Source organism: Eimeria tenella, genomic scaffold, assembly GCF_000499545.2.
Source record: "Eimeria tenella Houghton genomic scaffold, Eth_scaff43, whole genome shotgun sequence".
NCBI lineage: Eukaryota > Apicomplexa > Conoidasida > Eucoccidiorida > Eimeriidae > Eimeria > Eimeria tenella.
This window is the reverse complement of record NW_013543362.1, coordinates 213,930-234,402: the sequence shown is the minus strand read 5'-3', so window position 1 is coordinate 234,402 and position 20,473 is coordinate 213,930. Positions and strand designations below refer to the sequence as shown.

The following is a 20,473-nucleotide window of genomic DNA, read 5'->3' as shown; positions in this document are numbered from 1 at the left end:
CTGCTGCTGCTGCTGCTGCTGCTGCATCTTCTGCTTCCACATTCTTTATGCATGCGCGCGGGAAACGCACCAAGCCGTTGTAATTCACGGAACAAAACACGTGCACTTCCCGCTGCCCGCAGCCCTCAGGCAGCTCCACACGGCAGCCACCTGCAGCAGCAGCAGCAGCAGCAGCAGCAGCACCACGAAAGTTTTGACTTCTTTTGCATTTTGAAATAAATTCTAAATCTGAAGTCTCTAGTTAAGCCTCAAGGTCCAGCTGGAACTGTTGCGTGGGGCTGCGCCGGGACACCCGCGCCTGCGCTTCCTCTGCCTCCAAACCCTAAACCCTAAACCCTAAACCCTAAACCCTCGGCCTCACCTAGGTCTGCAGAAACGCTGTTTGGGTCCAAATCTTTGTAAGCTGCATGCACCTCGAAGGAAGCACTTCGGATAAATGTTATTTTGCGCAAAGTGTTCGTGGGAGTCCCCAAAGGAAGTTCTATTTCGCGGCAGCCAGCAGGGGGGGCCCCCTCCTGGGGGTCCCCCGGGGGGCCCCCCTCCATCTGCTGCGTGCTGCACTGCACGGGGCCCTCTCCAGTCCATCTGAGGGCCACTGGGTGCCACAGCTTTTCTCCAAAGTCAAACTCCTTGACTTTGAAGTGCAGCGACGCCATTGCTGCCTGCAGCAGCAGCAGCAGCAGGCCAGCGGCAGCAAGCAGCAGCAGGCTGCAGCAGCGCAGCAGCAGCTTTTGAGCCACCAACACAACCCCGCTTAGCCCATTTAAACAAAAGAGGAACTCGCACCCTTATGTGCTGCAAGTAGTTGAGTCAAAATAAAATAAAAAGAAGGCTAAAATGACTCAGCAGAAAAAAGCAATATAAGGCATGCACTAGGGCCTTGCCCCGGACACCGAAGGCACTGAGCAGCACCGCAGCAGTAGCAAGCAGCAGCAAGTCGCAGCAGAAAGCGAGAGAGAGCAGCAGCAGCAGCAGAAGCGAACGGAAGGCTCAAGCAGCAGCAGAAGCAGTTGGGATATACGGGGGGCAGCAGCAGCAGGACCAAAGCAGCGGCGGGAGCAAGCGGGACGCAGCGGCAGCAGCAGCAAAAGGAAAGCTGCAGCAGCAGCAGGAAATTAGCAGCAGCAGCAGCAAACGGAAAGCTGCAGCTGCAGCAGCAGCAGCAGCAGCAAAGTACCTGGAGGGCGCAGCCCCTGGCCACGCACTCGTCGCCCGAAAGAGTCCGCGAAATTTCTTTTCCAAAAGCCTCACTGATGCACTTTTGAATCCAAGGGATTCTGGTGCAGCCCCCGACGGCCTCAACGAAGGCGATGTCGGCAGCTTGCAAACCTGAACAGGAGCCGAAACGGGGAAAGCGGAGCCGATCCCGCGGGAATCCTGGATGATTTTTGAAGATTAAGAACTATTTAGCAAATATATTTGGAAAAAAGCGAAGAAAGCGCGCGAAAATGCCCCGAAATCGGAAAAAAGTGCAAGATCGCGGGCGGGTGGCTGCTGCGGGCCGCAGCAACTCACCGCTGATGTTCAGCGCCTGCTGCAGTAGCTTCAGCAGCGAAGGCTTAAATGTGTTCGCGCAAAGCTCTTCAAACAATTCGCGAGTTATTAATCCCGAAAGGTCTCTGTCTTCCATGAGGCATTCAATTGCAAAGGTCGTTTCGCTGTTCGCAGACAGGATCTTCTTCGTCCGCTCCGCCTGGTCCTCCAGCCTGCACAATGACAACAATATTAATAATATTAATAACATTAACAACAACAATATTAATAATAATAATAAGTGCACAAGTTAATTTTATTGGCAGTAGGTGCAGGGTGCAGTTGACAGTTCACGAAGCCGCAAATGACGCGTGGCGCTCTCGCCGCCGACTTGAATTGAAGACAGAAAAAGGAAATGGGAAATAAGAGAAACTGAGCACGAAAATGCAGGAAAATGAACAAACATGCAGGTGAGTGGAGTCGTTTATTCTATTTCGAGCAGTTTGGGAAACAAAGCAGCAAAAAAGACCCAAAAATGCAACTTTTCCGCAACAGCAGCAAATTAAGGAAGGCGGGGAAGGCCGCGAGGCCAGCTGCATGCAGCAGCGACTCAGAAGAAAAAAGAAAACAAGTCAAAAGCCAGCTGCTGCTTCAAAGGCCCCAGAAAGCGCAAAACCACAGCAGCAGGAGCAGCAGGAGCAGGAGCAGCAGGAGCAGCAGCAGCAGCAGGACAGAAACGAGCAAAAGCGCAGCACAAGCGGCTGAAGCGGGGTCGTTTTGAAGGGAATTTTCCGCGTCCGGCGAAGCAGCGAGGCCCCGAGCGCTGGCCCCGGCAGCTTTCGAGAAAGAGAAGAAGAAAGCCGCCAGTTGAGGGGAACTGCACGGACTTGAGCCTCGCCTTGAGGTTCTCGAGGGGGTTGAGCCCGTGCTGCTTCTCGAAGATCTTGGCGAAGTGCTGCGCTATTAACAAGTCCAAGTCGCGGCCCCCCAAGTCTGGGTTCGAGACTTCCGCGAGCACTTCGCCTCCTGCTGCAGTGAAGGCAGCAACGGAAGCAGCAGCAGCAGAGTGGCCCACGGAGACGAACGCCACCACCGTCGGCTTCTCCGTGAAGTGCTGCCGCCGGTAGAGCCCGTAGTCCAGCGCCGCTGCACCGCAGCAGCAGCAGCAGCAGCAGCAGCAGCAGCAGCTGGAAGCCAGCTCCGCCCCCGCGGCCCCGCCCGCAGCAGCAGCAGCTGGAAGCCAGCTCCGCCCCCGCGGCCCCGCCCGCAGCAGCAGCAGCTGGAAGCCAGCTCCGCCCCCGCGGCCACGGCCAGGGTTTAGGGTTCAGGGTTCAGGGTTTAGGGTTTGGGGTTTGGGGCTCGGGCTACTCGCGGTCAAGTCGCTGACGACGCGCAGGCAACTCAGGCCCGCCACCCGCGCCGCGTCCAGCAGCGCCTGCCGGTTCCGCTCGCGGAACCAGCAGGGACAAGACAGCACCACTTCCTTCGCAGTTCTTCCCGTGGCGGCCTCCGCGAGTTGCTGCAGCTTCGTGAGGAAGGCCCCGCACACGCGGCTCGCCGGCAGCACTTCCTCGCCGGCGCCCGTCCGCACCTGCAGCAGCAGCAGCAGCGGCGGCGGCAGCGGCGGCGCCGGGCGGCTGCAGCGGCGGCAGCGGCGGCGCAGCGGCGGCGGCAGCGGCAGCGGCAGCGGCAGCGCAGCGGCGGCGGCAGCGGCAGCGGCAGCGGCAGCGCAGCGGCAGCGGCAGCGGCAGCGCAGCAGCAGCGGCAGCGGCAGCGGCAGCGCAGCAGCAGCGGCAGCGGCAGCGGCAGCGCAGCAGCAGCGGCAGCGGCAGCGGCAGCGCAGCAGCAGCAGCAGCAGCAGGTTGGGACCTTGAATCCGGCGACGCCTCCCGGAGCTTCCGCGACCTCCGCCAGCTGGAACTTCTGCTCCCGCGGCACTCGCGAAGACTCGCTGAAGACTTCGCCCAGCAGGTTTTTGAAGGAGCGGCAGCAGGCTTTTGCTTGGCTGCGCACCTGCAGCAGCAGCAGCAGCAGCAGGGGGCTCGCCCGTGAGCCCCCAGCAGCAGCAAGCAACCTCCAACACTTTGGGCCCCGCAGGGCACAACCAGCGCAGCAGCAGCAGACACGCGCAGCTCGCACTGCAGCAGCAGCAAGAGCCGCTGCCGCTGCTGCTAGCCAGCGCACTGCTGCGAACGCTGCAGGCCAAGCACTCGCCCCACCGGCAACTGCTGCTGCGGCTGCTGCAGCGCGCGGCCGGCCCTGCCGCAGCAGCAACGGGACGTGCAGCAGCAGCAGCAGCAGCAACGGCAGCTGCAGCGCGTGTCTGGCAGCAGCAAAGACCCACCAAGGGGGCGGCATGGTCGCCCATAAGTCTGTGGCCTTGGGAGAAAAGAACTAAAGAAGGAGTGAGGCGGTCCGCGAGCTCCGTGCGGACGACTGAGACAACTCCGCGGTGAATGGTGGCGAGCACGGAGTTTTGAGTGCCAATATCGATGCCCAGGACTGCCATGGTGGAAGCTGCGCAAATTTGATGCAAAGAAATGAAAAAATTAAAAGATTTGACCCGGAAATCCGCGCGAAAAGCGAGCGGGAGCCCCGAAATGCCGAGGTGTACAGACAGCGTGTCGGTTCGCACACGGGAGGCCGCCGAGCCGCCCTCAGATTCAAACGCGAGCTCTAAACCCTAAACCCTAAACCCTAAACCCTAAACCCTTGAATTCGGTAGCAACGGATCCGCTCACACCTCCCGCAGCCAATGGGGTGCTGCTGCGCCTCCGTGGGGGCTTGCTGCCGCTGCTGCTGCTGTTGGTGCTGCCGCTGCACACTTCACACAGAAACGACTCTTTCCGCGCATGCAGTTCTTTCTTTGCAATTTCCCTTTTCCATTTTTTTGCCAAATGCAGCAGAAGCCGCAGTTCAACTCCAGACAAAGCCCGCTGCAGCCGCACTCCGCTCACTCTCTACCCTCCCCCACACCCGCCCTCGCCCGGCCCTCCGTTCGCCCCAATTCGCTCTACTTTTTTGCTTTTTTACTCCAAAAATACCTTTTATTTCGTAAAAATTAAACAGTTTGTCCAGAGATACGTCACAGCCGTCGGATTCCCCGTAGACATGCGCCCCGCCGCCACTTAGCGTTGCAGTCTGTATGTACAGCGCGGGTTTAGCCGGTCTGCGGGGGCTGAATTTGCATTCATTTAATTGTCTCACAATTAAATTGTTTTATTTCATAATATAATTCTTTTCTAGCTTCTTTCGAAGGCCGTTTTGCACTGTTTTCTCGCCAGTGTGGGGCTCCTCAAGTTGCTGCGCGTCTGTGCAAGTTTGAATCTTCCAGCAAGTCTTTTAACTCTTTTTCTCCACTTAAATACCAAACAATCAGCAAAATATTATAAAGTTTTATTCAAGTTAGACAGCCGGGAGAAGCACTTTTCCTAATTGTAGTTTTAAAAACTCCCGAGATCACAAAGTACTTTTCATCTTTTCCCAACTGTTCATCTTTTTCTTAGAAGTTACTGTGTTGAGAAAACTCCGGAAAACAGAACGGACTTCATTTGGATTATTAAATATATCTTTTAGCTTCTACATACATCTTCATTTATATATATATAGCGTATGTGTATAAGTTATAAATGTATTATGTATTTATATATATATATATATTTATGTATATATTTATATATACAAATATACATATATGTATAAATGTTTGTATATCCATATATAAATCTATCTTAGCTTTTTAAAAGGCCTTAGGAAGACGTTGGGGGCTTGGGGCTTCCCTGTTCGTTTTTTTTAAAGAAAGAATCTGTAGAATTTCGAAAATTCAGGAAGTCCAAAATTGGTGCTGAGAGATTTTTATAAAACGCCCTTTTGCCATTAAAGAAATTCGAGAAGACCACTGGAGTGGGCCACTGGTCATTCCCAAGAAGCAAAGGTGCAGCAGCAGAGCAGCAGAGAGTGCAAAAGTTTCTTTTTAAATGAATTTAAAATTATTTGTTTTGAGTTTCCACTTAGTGTTCAGGTGTCTCGACACCAGCGGGCCTTCACAAGGCCTCAGAAGAGAACTTAATTTGCTTTTTCAGATCTGTAAATGTGAGAAGAAAGGAACTTAATTTGCTCTTTCTAGATCTGTGAATGTAAAGAGTTGAAGTATCTTTTGGCGGCAGCAATTTCTAATTTAAAGAAGCAGCAAAATTGCGGCGGCAGCAGTTTTGGCCGCAGGGCCTCTCAGCTGCTGCTGCGTCTGCTGCTCTTTGCGTTTGCTGCTGCTGCGTCTGCTGCTCTTTGCTTTTGTTGCAGCTGCGTCTGCTGCTGCTGCCTTTCCTGCTTCTGTTGCACCTGCTGCTGCCGTAGTGGTGATTTGCTGCTGCTGTCCTTGTTGCTGCTGCTGTTCCTGTGTAAGTACATATTGAATGCTTTTGAATATAAACTTAAGAGGTAGAAAGAGTTGAATATAATTATTAAATGGAATAAGCAGCAGGAAAAGAAACTGTTGCTGCAGCAGCAGCAGCTTTCTTCAGTGGCCGCAGCTGGGAGAAATGCAGCAACAGCAACACGCACATAGAAATCTCCCCGATTGCTTTCTTTTTGCAAGAGAGAAGGAGCTGCTCCCAAATATTTGCAATTTTGAAAAATAAATATTATAGTTTAATAAATAATTGTTTATATTTAATAAGTAATGAGTGAAAGCACTCGGGCCTTTCGCCCAGAACACTTTTTGAAGAATTTGGTCAACGCCTTTTAACAACAGCAGCTTCACCAGCAGCACCGAGATGTTTTAAAAAACTAAATTTGCATTTAATAATGATAACAACTTTGAAAATAACACCAATTTGCTTTAAAGAGAATATTATATATATATAGTGCCCACGGGCTGTTAGCAATATCTGGAGAAGTGGCTGCAGGCCTGGAAAGCTGAACAAACACAACTGGAAATAATTTGAACAAAGACTCTTTTGTGGAAGCTAAGACATTAAAAGTAAAGTTAAGGAGTTTAATAGAGCCTCCAAGTCACTTTTTGCAAACAATTTTTTCCGTTTTTCGCTTTTTCTGAGGACAATGGACCATTCAAAATGAACAAACAGTTGCAAAAGTCATTCCACGGAAAACGCGGATCTCAGTTATTGTTCTTGAGAAAAAAGCTTGAATTAAAAACTCCAATTGATGCAGCGTCCGTTTTCGTTTGATGGAACAGTAGCCTGTATCATATTGAATCAGAAGTAGCATCAAGTGCTGCTTTTCGCTGAATCTCTATATATGCCTTTATCCTAAATATATCAAAAATAAACTCAATTTAATTTTTCAAAGAAAAGTATTTTATTACATGCCAACGCTCTCTCAAGCTTGCACTCACTGCAGCGGTTTCCCAATTCTGCAAGGAAAGCAGCTGCTGCAGTTGCTTTCCTTGCAGAGGAAATAAAGTGGAGCATTTTGCTGCTGCCTGCAGTGAGATGTGGCACAAAGAAATATAAGGAAGAGATGAGGAATATCTCTGTAACAAGTTTTTCAAGTTTGAAGACTTCAAGTTTCCTTGGAAGAAGTGGCTGGAAGAGAACAGTTGGCTTTTGTCTAGGCATCTAGAGCAGAATAAAGATAATTCAAAACATATTAAAAAGCTGTTATGAAACTTTAATTTGGTATTCTGATTGTCTCGAGGGAAAAAGAAAGCTTTTCCGTGGCCCTTTGTGGTATATTTGAACAAGTATTTCCAGGTCTCGGGTCACTTAACACTTCCAGTACAGGAACCCCCACTCTTTTCTTTATTAATCTCGGTTTCAATTATCTTCCGTAGATATATTTCGAATGTCGTGCAGAACTGCTGCTGCTTAAATGGAAACAAAACGCACAACATATGTGTAAATGAAAACAAGAAGCAGAATGCAACAGAGTCACGAGTTCTTGAAAAAGCTCATGTAACACTGCTCGGGCCGCATACCTCACACCGAGTTTCCAGCCACGAAAAGAGGCACTGAAGCAAATCTTTGGGGCTAATCTGCAGCGAGAATACCTAGTTTTTAATCCAGTAAAGCTGATTTATACATCAAAAAATTCAGACTATTATTTTAGAGGTTACAAGGGCAAATTTCGCTCTAAATTGCCGTGTCTAGCACTCCACTACACGCCAATAAAGTTTAGATAAATGCTAGAAGCGAATTTCGCGAAACTTCCTATTTTATTTTTTCTGAATCGATGCATGCGCCTAGAACGTTGTTCTTGAGTGATTACAAGTCACCATTAAGGGAACTTTGTGAGGGTGGAATCGAAATTGATTAAAATTCATTATAAAATAATACTAAAATCTTGAATGCTGAATGCATGAAGTGCATTTTTGATAAATGGGTGCAGTAGAATTGTCCACACATGCACACCAGCTGGGTAACTCGCTGCGGCGCCAACCATGTCGCTTCTTTAGAGCTTCAAACATTTTTAAACGAATAAACTTGTGCAGTGTTTAATTTAAAAAGAGAATTGGACTCAACGCTGGGGAAAAGAACTTTAAAATTCGAGAAAAAAGCCCCAAAGCCCCAATTTGTTCTTCTCAGCGGCCGCCACCGATAAGAAGAGTGACAGTGGCAGGCGCTGTGCGTTGGGAACTTGTGCAAAATTTCGTTGCCAGATCTCTTTTGGCGAGGAATTAAAGATCTTTGCCTTTTCGTTTCCGCGGGGAGATAAAGAAAATGGCGAAGAGGACGAAGAAGGTGCGGCTGAGAGCCTCTTTTTCTTCCACGGCTCCCCTCACCGCAGCTTCAGGAGCTTGGAATGGAAACCGCGAGGAGAAAACGCCTTTTTCTCTTTATTTTTGTTTATTTAAATAAAAATAATGATTATTTCCTGTCCATTCGCCTCTTCACGAACCGTTTCGGGGCGGCGGGCACTGGCGTGTATGCATTGCACTGTGTTGTGCAAGAAGCTCTTTCATGCACACAAAACTACACGAAGTTGGAGCGTTTTTTTCATTTAATTTTTGAATTAGTTTTATTTTTTTTGTTTAGGTAGAAGTTCATTTCGCATTTGTGTCTGCAGAGCTGGGAGTTCTGTCTTTTCTGCATCCCGCTGTGCTGTGGGGCAATGCAATTCAACTTTGCATCTGAATTTGAATAAAGCCTGGAAGTCTGTTGCGCGCAATTTGGGGTTTTGAGGATTTAAAGGAATGCAGTTGGGGCTTCTTTGACTCTATCTGTTGCATGCTGCTGCATGCGTTCTTATTCTGATTTCATTCATGAACTTTCTGATTTAAGGAATTCCTTTTTCATTTCCTTTTTTGCATTCGCTCTCTCCAAGAGCAGGCAAAAGCTTCGCCACTTTTGGCAGTTCCAACGGGGAGCAAAAACAACTAGAACTGGCGGAGACTTTGAGAGAATTCGGGGATTTTTTTATTTCGAGTTTTCTCTGTTTTTGCCTGACAGCTGAGTTGCAGTGTATGTACACTCCGTCTCGCGTGCACATCGAATGCCGCATTTATATGTATCTCATCTTGCAACTTGTTTTGCGTTTTGGGGAGAAGATAATAATGAGATTGTGAATCTTGCTGCTGCTGTGCCTGGTGCATCAATCTGCATGCATCAATCTGCATGCATCAATCTGCATGCATCAACATGCATGCATGAATCTGCATGCATCGCTCTTCACATTACATGCAGCTTTTTCTTCACTTAGATAGGGAGTTTTGGCTTTTGCTGTTTGGAGGTTTATTTTGATTGGGCTCTTTCCAAGAGCGGACAAAAGCCTCTTCACTTTTGGCAGTTCCAACGGAGAGCAAAAACGATCTGCGGAGGCGCAGGGAGGGCTCGAGGGCGTTTGGCCTTAGCGAAGTCTCTCGGTCTCTGCTGGACATTTGAAAAGGACTTTTTCTTGTACTTCACTCGCCGAAACTGTCTTTTCTCTGTCTTTTCTGCTGCTGCGGGAGTCTGACGGTTCAAGGCCCCCTTGGGGAGTGGTTGGTGCTTTATTTGAGCCCCTTTGGCCTTTTTCTGAAGTGCTTTTCACTTAAATTTTGGCTTTTCAGGTCGGAGTCGTCGGGAAGTACGGGACGCGCTATGGCGCGTCTCTGCGCAAGGTGATGAAGAAGGTGGAGCTCCAGCAGCACGCCAAGTACACCTGCCCCTTCTGCGGCAAGGTATTGCTGGCAGCAGTTGCAGTTTCCTTGGCAAAAAGAACAGAAAAAATTCCAAAATAAGTGTCAATTTCGCTTTTATGCAAAGCTTTGCGCGGACTGCGACGCAGTATGATGCGCACTGCGTTTCGCTGTCGTTCCGGGTGTACGTACACCTTGGCGTGCGCAGAACGTGTGCGGAATGCGCCCGTGCGTGCACCCACGTTTGCGTTTATTTGTTGTAATTTGTCTTTTTTTTTGTTTTTTGTGTTATTTTTTTGCAGTTGAGTGTGAAGCGCCAGGCTGTCGGCATTTGGCATTGCAGAGGATGTTCAAAGACCATGACCGGCGGGGCCTGGACTCTGCAGACAGCCGCGGCGGCGACAGTGCGTTCAACTGTGGCGCGTTTGCGGAAGCAGATGGGTGAATCCAAGTAGTGGAACGAGTGGAACATTAAAAGATTAGTTTGAATAATTTCGAACATAAATGCAAATCAACCACGAGACGACAACCCGAGAAGGGCCGGTCCTCGGGCCCTTGTGGAGGTGGCAGGAAACGATTGAAACGAACTTCTCCTTAAGTGTTCTCTGCTTCCTCGCGCGAGAAAAAGACAGGCCACAGAAGGTAGAAGAAGGCTGCAGCAGAAGATGCATGCAGATGCATGCAGAAGCATTTGCTTTATGCATGCAGCAGCATTTGCTTCTTGGGTCTCTTAGTTAATTAGGAGAAGTGCCCTGGGCAGCGCACTTAGGCAAAGCAATACAAATAAGCCGCACAAAAAGTAAAGAGATGAAATAAATAAAGCAAATCCCGCTTTTAGACTGGGAGGCCCCGGGGCGAGTCTTGTGTGGGACTTGCTGCGGGATTGGGGGACAGTTTTATTTCGGAGTTGAAGACTCTGCAAAATAATTTGAAAATTCAATTTAGGATGGAAGACTGTGCTGGAAGTGTTAATTGTGCGGGGGGGTTTTGTTCAGAGTTAGAAGACGCAGCAGCTGCAGCTGTCGGGTCTTTGGCCTTGTGTCCTGGGGAACAGCAGAAATGTGTATTTTTGCAAATAAAAATGTTTTAAAGTTGAAATCAAAAGTGGAAATTGCGGAAAAAAAGAAAGAAGTTCTGTTTCTGTTCCGTAGCGACAGCTGGCAGTGGTGTAGCAGCTGGGGGGCCTCAGTGCTGCTGTTAACGAAAAGAATTCACAATTTTTGCACTTTTGGGATCTTTTTTTCAAGTTTAAACGCCAAAATAATCGAAAAACAGTCCGTGTTTCCGGAGAAGAGGTGCAGCTTCAGCCGGAGTCCCAGTGATCCGGGCGCATGCAGCGAGCAGGCCGAACTTTGTTGTTTCCGCTCAAATTCGAGTTTGAAGAAGTACTTTTTGCCGTTTTCTGAAGCGGCTCGAGTCTGCAAACCAATGATAAGCTTCCTGAGTCTTGTTTAGATGGTTAATCTGCTTTGTGTGTTCTTCGTTCGGAGTGACCGCTCAGGTCCGCGACAGCGGGACCAGCTCTTTACTTCGAACCCCGGAAAAAACTTTCGTTTTCTCTTCTAAAAAGGTTTATTTCTTTCTTTTTCGTCTTTAGCTTTCTAACTGTCATTTCTTTTTTCCTAGCCAGCAGGTGTTAACTCCGCGCAGCAGCAGCCGCACACTGCGGAGGCGCCGGCGCCGAAACAGCTTCGTTTTCTCCGCAACATTTCCACTCTGCCTCGAATTAAAAGTTCCATTTCACAAAATTGGAGATTTATTGGGCCTAGAGCCCGGCGAGGAGCCACAAGTCGCGCTGGTTCGGCGCAAACGGCTCCCGCAGCTGAGAGAATTCATCTTCTTCTTCTTCGGAATCCACTCTTTCCAAGTTTCCTGACAAAATGGTGATGAACAGAGTCCGCGCCACTTCTTACGTTCGCCGCACTTTGTCGCAGCCGATGAACAAGCGAAGAGCCACAGCAGCGCTGGCGCAGCATCCCGATGGTTCAGTAATTGCATCTGGTGGAGATTTGCAAGATTCCGGAGGCAAGTTCCATTCTTTCTGCATTTTGCAGCGTTAACAATTAAAATACATCAATTAAAAGACTTATTAAGAGCAAAAGGAGCCTTTTGTATCGGCAATTCCTTCGTATTTGCTGCTGCTTTGCACGAGTTCTGTTGCTGCTGCGACACTCGCTCAGGACTTCTCGCTGAATCTTCTTGCATGTCCTGCTGCTGACGTTCGCGCTGCTGCTGCTGTCATTATGTGTGAATCGATGCTGCTGCTGCATTGCTGCTGCTGCGGGTCGCGTGGCTGCTGCTGTTTTTCCCGTTGTTTTTCCTGTTGCTGTTGTTGCTGCCGTTGAACAGCAACAGCAAGTTTGCTGCGCGCGGAATGCCTGACTGCTTGTTCCAAGTAGACAGTTTTCTTCCCCTTTGCGTCTTCTTGCAATTCCACAAGAAGGCAGCAGTTAGGGAAATACTCAGTTGAGCTCTTTTTTGCAATTAGGAGGCATTCTTGGAAGCGTGGCAGCTCCAAACCGGCAGCTGCACCTGGGACTTCTGGCCGACGGAAGCAGCAACTCGCGACTCCGAGATTTGGGGGCGGAGCCGATAGAAGAAGAAACAGAAGGTGGCGCTGCAGATGCCCGGATGGACTTTTCTCTCAAAGAAGATGTTGCGAGATTGAAGGAAATTTGCCTCACCAAGTGAGTCCTGCAATTTGAATTTTACTCAAACACCACAATTCATGTATTCTATTTCGAGCTTCACGCGTCTAGCAAGAGCTTCTTCGCCATTCCATGTTTGTCTTTTTTGCCGTTTTGCGACTTCTGCAATATCTGATGCTGCTGATCTGAAGCTTGTCCTCTCTTTGCCATCCTCGAGTCCGTATACATCAAATTGAAGACTTTTCTGCACTTCATATCTGCCTTTTCTGTTTTTTTCGACTTCTTTATTTCCTGATGTTGTTAATCTTGATCAGAGCTGCCTGCTTGCTCTATGTATCTTTGCATTTTGCATCAGGTGGCCCTGCACGTTTTCTTGTAACTGTTTTTCTCTTTTCCGTCTCTGTTTCCCCCCACGCATTTCAACAATGTTTTGTATACTTTCCTTCTCTCCTTTTCCTTGTCTTCTACTCTTTTCTTCTTGCTCCCGGTACTGTCTTTCTCTCTGCTTCTCTTATTTTATCCCAACATACTTCAACGCCTGCCATACTTTCTTTATTTTTTTTCGTAACTCTTCTATTGTTTTCTGCTTGATTAGTTTCGTTTTATTCCCTGTCGGTGTTGCTGCTCGCGCCTCACTTCCGCCTTTCTAAGGCAATTCAGGCTCTTGCATTAGCCGAAACGAGCTACTTAAATTCGATTAAAGAAATCAATTAAACAGAATTAAGCCGAGTTAGCAAATCAACTGCAACTAAGTGTTTGCAGGACTCAGTTGCTGCTGCTGTTCGCGCCGTTGGGTCTGTGGAGCCGTCTGGGAGGCCTGCCCACGCTCTGCGTCTTTTCCTTCAACTTTGCGGCTCTCATTCCTCTTTCTGCCCTCTTAGGGGCTTTTACGGAAGAGCTGTCGCTGCATACGGGAGGTGAGCGTACACCCTAGTTCTGGTGGCAAGCTTAGGGGAAGCGTGAAAGGATAAACACGAACAAACACTCGTGGGACTGTTGCGCATCTAGCAAGGAGCAGTTTATATAGGAATTAGATATGCGTACATGTAGTTCTGCTGTTTTTTTATCCGAACTCATCGTTCACCGAGCTTTAGATGCAGCATGACGCTGAAAATACCAAGAAGGGGGAGGCGGACGATGTAGGATGCACGCTTATGAGAAACAGGATGACACGACAGGCTTTCTGGCATTTGTTTTGTGTCTTTGTCTCTTGCAGAAATTACTGGGGGGTTATTGAATGCTACGTTTGGTAACGCTGTAGAAATGATCATGTCGGTGCAGGCTCTCCGCATAGTAAGTCGATAGCCTGGCTTGGAGTTCACAAGATTTTAACCGCACGCCTCTAGATTCTACTTTTCGGCTTCTCTGATAATGATAGAACTAGAAACAATTTTGAATATGAGCTAAAGGAAAGACCCTCTCATATATCAGTGTACAAGTACGGTTGATGGTACTATTTTAGGGGCTCGAATAAGACCATCTTGGGTCTGGTCCAGTAGTACCATTTTCTATATCTGGTGTCTTTAAATTGTTACTTTTGATTAGGGTCTGCTAGAAGTCGTGAAAGGGACACTCTTGGGCTCCATTCTCTCCAATCTCTTGCTCGTCCTTGGCATGTCTTTCTTTGCTGGGGGTCTTCACCATTACTTGCAGAAGTTCAACGAAAAAGGTACCTGGTTCAATTAGTGAGGGCTTCGGACTCAGCATACAGGCGTACAGAATTAGGGCTGAAGGTTGCAGTGCTCTGGATCCACCGCTTAGAACTCAAGATATGGTGCTCACAGTCTCATACTGAATAGAAGCGACTCACAATTTTGCATTCAAAGTTTAGATTTTCGACACTAAAATTAAGGATTAGAGGCCAGATTCTGGAGATAAGAGTGTGGCGTTTGGCTAGGATTAGGGGAAGTGCAGGCGGGATGGGGAAGCAGACAGACGGTAAAAGAGACTGCAAAGCCGGCAAAGGAAACGGGAGGAAACGGAACAGAGATAGACAGGAATGACAGATTTGACAAAGATAAAAAAGGGTGGTGATTAGGATATAGGCACAAAAGCTACAACTGCACAGACGCAGACACACAAAAGCACTGGCTTGGAAGCAAACAGAATATCTTCCTTCTGAGCATGTCGGGTGTACCTTATCCCTTAGCGGAAAACCGCGAATTGATTTGTCCCCTCTTCTTAGTAATTTCATCTGAATATGCTTGGATTCCTCTGTGCCCTTTTGGCATTTTGGATCTCAGGTGCTACTTGCAGCGTCACCCTGCTCCTCCTGTCGTGCATGGGAATAGTCATCCCCACAGTGGCTGCTGTTGACAATGGCCAACACGGAACTTACAACATATTAATGGTGAGCGGACAGATTTGTACACAGGAACGTCTCTGCCACGGCCTTTGTTTCTCTTTTTCAGCCTTTACAGGCACATGGATGTCCGTCTCATCTTGTTACTTTTGCTTGCGTCTTTCTGCACTCGCCAGTACATTTACCTCTCAGTCTGCGCAGCTCTTCTTTTCCTTTTGCCTCAAACTGCTATTCTTAGCATGTTTCCTCATGTGATCTTGTCTACTCGTGGTTCCTTTTGCTGTGGCCGTAGCGTTGGATGCTACTGTTGGTGCTATTGCCGCTTAACACGCGGTTTTGTTCTGTGGTGTTTTGCAAATGCCTTCTGTTGGTGTCTCCAACGCAAGTTGTATTCTTGTGAATAGATGACAAATTAGTTGTCGCGTGTAAAAGTACGCTTAGTATATTTATAATTCGCCTTTGCAAAAAAATTGGGTAAAGCTGAAAACTTGGGTCAACTCACTCATTCATGTACCTCAAATGGCACTTTTTGTCTTTGTTTTTGCAGATAAGCCGCATCACTGCGTTGCTTATTGGAGTGACGTATTGTTTATTTCTTTTCTTCCAGTTGTATACGCATATAGGTCTCTTCAAAGATGATGATGAAGGTAAGCATGGGTTAACATTTTATCCGCGTCTGACTGACACTAAAACATACCTACATCGCATGAATCTTGTACTCAGTATATTGTGTATGGCTCTCTTGTTGGGTTTACGAGTAATCCTCTAACTTAAGTGTACCCCGTGTACGCGCAAAATGCTCCAATGCTACTTTGGTCGTATACCAGCAACGAATTCGGAAGTATGCGTTGTATAAAACGTATTCTCTGTGTGTCAAGAGCCTTGATACGCTCTTCTTATATTATGTTTACTATCCATGAGTGGGACAGATATACGCGATTACATACATACGTATTTGCAATGCAGCTTTCCAGGAAATGAATAGCGAATGCATGAATGAATGAATGAATGAGTTTGGCACATTTACACAGTTCGTGCACAACGATATGCAACATATCAATGGTATGCACGCCGAAGAGTAAAAATTTGAGTGGAGGACCGAGGATAGGCATACAGAGCAAGCTGGAAATCGATACACAGAGAGACAAAGGCAGATGTACAGAAACTTAGGGAGGTAGATGGAAGGACGGTGACAGCCACAGACATAAAGATAGAGCAAGGAAAAGATGAGCAACTCTGCAAGTTCTGTTCTTTCTTTGGTTTGCAGATGCAAGTTCTGTTCTTTCTTTGGTTTGCAGATGCAGAACAGTGGCCAATGATGTCGTGGGAAGCAGCGACACTAATGCTCTTTCTCGTGACTTCCCTAGTGGCACTTCATTCAGGTAAGCTTGTTGCCTTGAATATTTCAGTTTGCGAGACGTTCCCCCCTTTTTTACTTGATTTGTTTCTAGTTTAATTTTAATTGACCCGATAGAGTTCCTTGCAATTTTTCTGGAACATCACAGATATCTTCCCTTTTGATAGTACGGTTCTAATATTTACGTCAGTATTTGGTCAATATTTGCTTCCTTTGTCCGTTTTCACTGTCATCAATTATTTGATTTTGCCAGAATTATTCTGTGTATCGTTGTTTGTAAATTTGTTGACGCACTTTTTGCCTGCGCATTGGTTTTAGAGGTGACAGAACGAACGCTTTTGTTGCTCATTGTGAGCTTAAGTCATGTGTTTGCCGTTCTTCCACCTTTTCCGTCTGCATTTATTTATCCATTATTTATCTGTTTACCAGTCAGCGTAAATATTTTTTGTGGCTCAAGAGCTCCTGGTCTCTTCAATTGAAGAAGTGGTGGCGGACTACGGCTTGTCGGAGAGTTTCATAGGCGTCATTCTTCTTCCCATTGTTGGTATGCCAGTACACGACGATGCAAATATTACCATAATTATATAGGGGATCCACATAAATTCGGTTTGTAGATACGCTAGGCTGCCTACGTTGCATCAGGTTGCTGGCAATTTTCCAGCTGCACCATGGTGGCTGCTGAAAAACAGAGAAGCATGTTCTCCCTTGATTTCTGCATGTAGACATTACGTCTACTGGTTGACAGTGTCACCAGTGTAGTACAGTCTGGCCAGTCTGAGAGCCTCTCTCTTTTCCTTCGTATGGACAGTGCTTGCTCTTTTTATGCGTTTGTGCCTCTCTCCCGTTGCCTACAAGCTGCCCTTGTCCCTCTCTTTGTAACCATAATGCCCTTATCTGGCGGATCACTTTTCAGCTTTTACTCATGTATACTCTCACGTTTGCTCTCCCTTTCAACTCCGCTTTTGACCTATTACTTTTACTTGCCCAGGTAATGCGGCAGAACATCTGACAGCAGTGACCGTCGCAATGAAAAACAAGGTCGACTTAGCTATGGGAGTTGCTGTTGGATCTTCTGCACAGGTGGTGTTTTCCCTTCAGTCATTTATTCATTAGCTGAGTTTTGTATTTTCATTTTACGCTCCTTCTTGTCTCATTCATCGCCGGTGTTTTGAAAGCCATGTGGGCTAGAATTTTTCGTGGTACTTCTGTAATCCATTATTCGCAGGTTAATCTATCTGTAAACGATTTTGAATATGCATATACGTCTCGTTCTTGCTGCTGCTGTTGATCCTGTTGCTGCTCTTGCTGTTATGCATCTTGTTGCATCCGTCACTGCCGCTTTTACTGCTGGTGGTGCTGGACCTGCTGATTGCATTAGTACAGCCAGCACTGGCATTATACTACATTTGTATACCTACGAGACGCGTGCGCATGCACATAGTGCTACCTCATTTTGTTATGCCTGGCTGATTTCCTTGTTTGTCGTGTTTGCTCAGATAGCTCTGTTTGTCTTTCCCTTCACCGTTTTGGTGGCGTGGGTAATGGGACAGCCGCTAACCATGGCAGTGCAGCCGCTAAGCGCCGTCGTGATGCTCTTATCAGTTTTGGTTGCTATGGGTAGGCCTGCAATGACAGTGTAAAGCTGGCGCATAAGAAGACTGATTATATATTTGGCGTTATACGCAGAAATATACCAGTATATTGCCTTGCACCATACATAATTTAGCGCTTGGATCTGCAGCAAGCAGAGGAAGTTGTATACTGCCGAAACGTATGTGAATATTTAAGCGTATTTGTGGTAAAACGAATTTCGGCAAAGTAGCGCAACTTAAGCACATCTGCGAGCACACCGCAGCACATCATAGGCGTGTCTCTGTAAATGTATCCGAGTACAGTACAGAGATAGTACATAAGAGTTTGTATCCTATTAGCACTTGACGCACCCTCGCACTTGCACTGAAGTTAAACACGACTAGATACGCTGACTGAACTCCAGACAGGAATAGCCAAGAGCGCAAGATATTTGGTGCTACCGTGCAGCTGTTGTTCAAGACGGAGAAAGCAACTGGCTGGAGGGCGTCATGCTCATGGCTGCATATTTGATTATTTCTGTTGTTTTCTGGTGAGAAGGCTAGCAAAAATATTAACAGATACGTACATTTGTTCTGATTATTCGGAGCTATAACTCAGTGCTGCTTGCATGGTTGTTAAGTGCGCTTTCAAACTACGGAGCAGTGTAGTGCTCGTTGAAAGAGAAGGCCTCCATTTGCGTACTTCTCATGAAAAATCTGAACGACATAGGATACGTTGATAAGATTAAGAGAGTGTTTTTCCATAGAGCATCATTTTAATCTGGAATCTGTGAACATAGTTGGACACTGAATCCTAGATAATAAGACAGCTCATTGACATTTTCATCCGGCTCCACCCGGTCCTAAGTATATATGTACGCGTGTGGCTGGGCGCAGTTTATATGTGGTACCTAGATATGTAACTCATAAGCCATTCATGTCAATAAGTAACCGTTGCCAAATTTGTTATCCATGTGCAAGATACCTGTGCATTCCTGTACAATGGTGCGTGCTTTAGAAATAATGAAACTTTAGAAGCAGCTGTTTCTGCTGCTGCTTCTTTTCAGGTTCGACAAGCCCGGACCAGAAAGTGCAGTGTCTCCTGCAAGCAGCGCATAGTTGGCATGCGCGCTTGTTGCTCATGCATAGCTTGCATGGCGACAAAAAGCAATTTTGATATTTATACATTTTACGTATCTACTTAAGGCTCTGTGTTTGCAAAATGAAAGCCAAAGGTCTTCCAAGGGATGAAGGGCTCATATCGTTTCATCACTTTTCCGCTTCCGAAAAATCACAGCTATTTTGTTTGTCGATTGTCAATCAAAGACAAAGAGAAGGAACGGCACAAGAGGATAGATGCCAACAGAGACGCTCAATCAAGTGTAGAAACAGAAAGAAACAAGGAGACTGAGGCAGACAGGATGACAGAAAGAGACGATACAGGGAATGGATCGCGAACGAAGCGCCAAACTCACCTTGCGTTTCTAGTGCCAGAAGGTGTAATGGCTCCCGGCATTGCTTGCCTTACCTACCATGCGACGGCTGAATGCATACCGAATGAAGTAGCCACTGAAATAAGCTCCATTGGCGCACACAGCAGAGTATGTAAAGGCTTTCCAGGTACCACAGACTGTGTCGGAAAACTCAGAGGTAAGGCTCTAGGATCCTAGGTAGCTAAGAAGTGTCGGAGGCTCGCACGCCCAGCTCTTGAAGGCATTATCTCTCCAAAATTTGCAGCGCTTTGGGTTCCAGTGCATCTTTAACGACGCTAAGCAGTGTCTCTGGGCTCGAAGCATGCGATTCGGGCCGTCCAATGTATTCCCAAGTTCAGCGAGTGGATCCACATTTCTCTCAAGCTGGGCGCGTTGACGCGCTGTCTACTTGACTTCGAAGACAAGTTACTTCGGCGCAATTTGTTTTCAACGGGTATTGAGTGCATTTCTCCCTTGCGTTGCCTGCATGTGTTTCTACGTGATGACAGTCACTTCACACTTCTTGATATCCTTCAGGTTTCGTTCAATTAGCTGACCGTATAGCACTCTCTGCTTTGCGGATGCGGATAGTATCGTATGTATAACATAGCTAGATGGCAACGATGCAGCAGAGCAAACGGCGAAGTACACCCTTGCGTTGCAAGCGCAGGAAAATGACAGAAGTGGGGTTCGAACCCACGCCCTCTCGGACTGCGGCCTTAACGCAGCGCCTTAGACCACTCGGCCATTCTGCCGATTTCCAGTCCTTCGAAGTAATAGGCTCAAAGGGAGAAGTACAAAGGAGGAGAGAACACACCCAGTGAATATTATGCAATGCAACTTTAGGAAATTCGAGAGATTACCATTAGTGAGGAGCCTAGGGCTGCCAGCTCCAAGAAGCTCACGTAAAGAGCAAAGCCTCATGCCTCTCATCCACCGCTCAGCACCTATTGGTTTCCCGTTTTAGCAGCCACAGTTCTTCATGAATGTGGGTTGTTTTCATTCTTTGTTGCCTTCATGTGGACAACTTGCACTCAATCTATCTATACAACAACCGCTCTTCGAGCTCATGACACGTGTTGAGTGCCGTAGCTATGGTAGTAGTGGAAACGAAGTACCAGATAGCGAGCTACTGAGTTCCATTCGTTGCCTTCATGTGGACGACTTGCACTCAGTTTATCTATACAGAAGACGCCCTTCGAGCTCGACACGTGTTGAGTGCCCTAGCAATGCTAGTAGTGGAGACGAAGTACCAGATAGCGAGCTGCTGAGTTCCATTTGTGTCTAATTTGATCGCGGAGGCGCGTTGGCTTGCATAAAGCTGCTTTTGGTGCGCAGGAATAGCTCTCTTTTCAAGCTTGCTTAATACTTTAACACACTACTCACTCTGGTCTTTTGGAAAGCTTGAGGCTGGGGAAGCCGCCTCAAAAGCCCGCAGATCCCACAGGTTAGAAGCAGGACTTGGTGCAGACCCTTGTTCCACACCCCAACTCACTTTCAAAACGCAGGCTCGCGTAAAATTAAGGCGTCTCTCCTTTAACGCTGCGGGAGAGGCTAGACTGCGATGGTGACCGTG

The 20,473-nt window shown here is 47.5% G+C and overlaps 3 protein-coding genes across 3 annotated transcripts in view; 2 read left to right on the top strand and 1 right to left on the bottom strand.

The window, feature by feature from the left end:
- Nucleotides 1-3,982, bottom strand: part of ETH_00010625 (heat shock protein, putative) — a gene marked incomplete at both ends in the record, with an annotated part of 5,573 nt that extends 1,591 nt beyond the window's left edge. The window contains 7 exons of the mRNA XM_013376998.1: nt 362-662; nt 1,178-1,329; nt 1,516-1,706; nt 2,361-2,619; nt 2,842-3,064; nt 3,343-3,486; nt 3,818-3,982. Of these exons, the coding sequence (XP_013232452.1) occupies nt 362-662; nt 1,178-1,329; nt 1,516-1,706; nt 2,361-2,619; nt 2,842-3,064; nt 3,343-3,486; nt 3,818-3,982 (1,435 nt within the window). The remainder of the gene's footprint in view (nt 1-361; nt 663-1,177; nt 1,330-1,515; nt 1,707-2,360; nt 2,620-2,841; nt 3,065-3,342; nt 3,487-3,817) is intronic.
- A 4,168-nt stretch (nt 3,983-8,150) lies between these two features.
- On the top strand, nt 8,151-10,002 carry ETH_00010620 (ribosomal protein L37a, putative; the record flags this gene model as incomplete). Its single annotated transcript, XM_013376997.1, has 3 exons — nt 8,151-8,171; nt 9,479-9,589; nt 9,850-10,002. 3 exons carry the CDS (start codon nt 8,151-8,153, stop codon nt 10,000-10,002), a joined length of 285 nt encoding a protein of 94 aa, XP_013232451.1.
- Nucleotides 10,003-11,427: 1,425 nt separating this feature from the next.
- On the top strand, nt 11,428-18,544 carry ETH_00010615 (manganese resistance 1 protein, putative; the record flags this gene model as incomplete). The annotated part of the gene is made up of 13 exons (XM_013376996.1): nt 11,428-11,572; nt 12,036-12,234; nt 12,958-13,112; nt 13,412-13,488; nt 13,741-13,864; nt 14,439-14,545; nt 15,045-15,144; nt 15,796-15,879; nt 16,312-16,398; nt 16,843-16,934; nt 17,351-17,471; nt 17,895-17,976; nt 18,493-18,544. 13 exons carry the CDS (start codon nt 11,428-11,430, stop codon nt 18,542-18,544), a joined length of 1,425 nt encoding a protein of 474 aa, XP_013232450.1.
- Nucleotides 18,545-20,473: the final 1,929 nt, after the last annotated feature.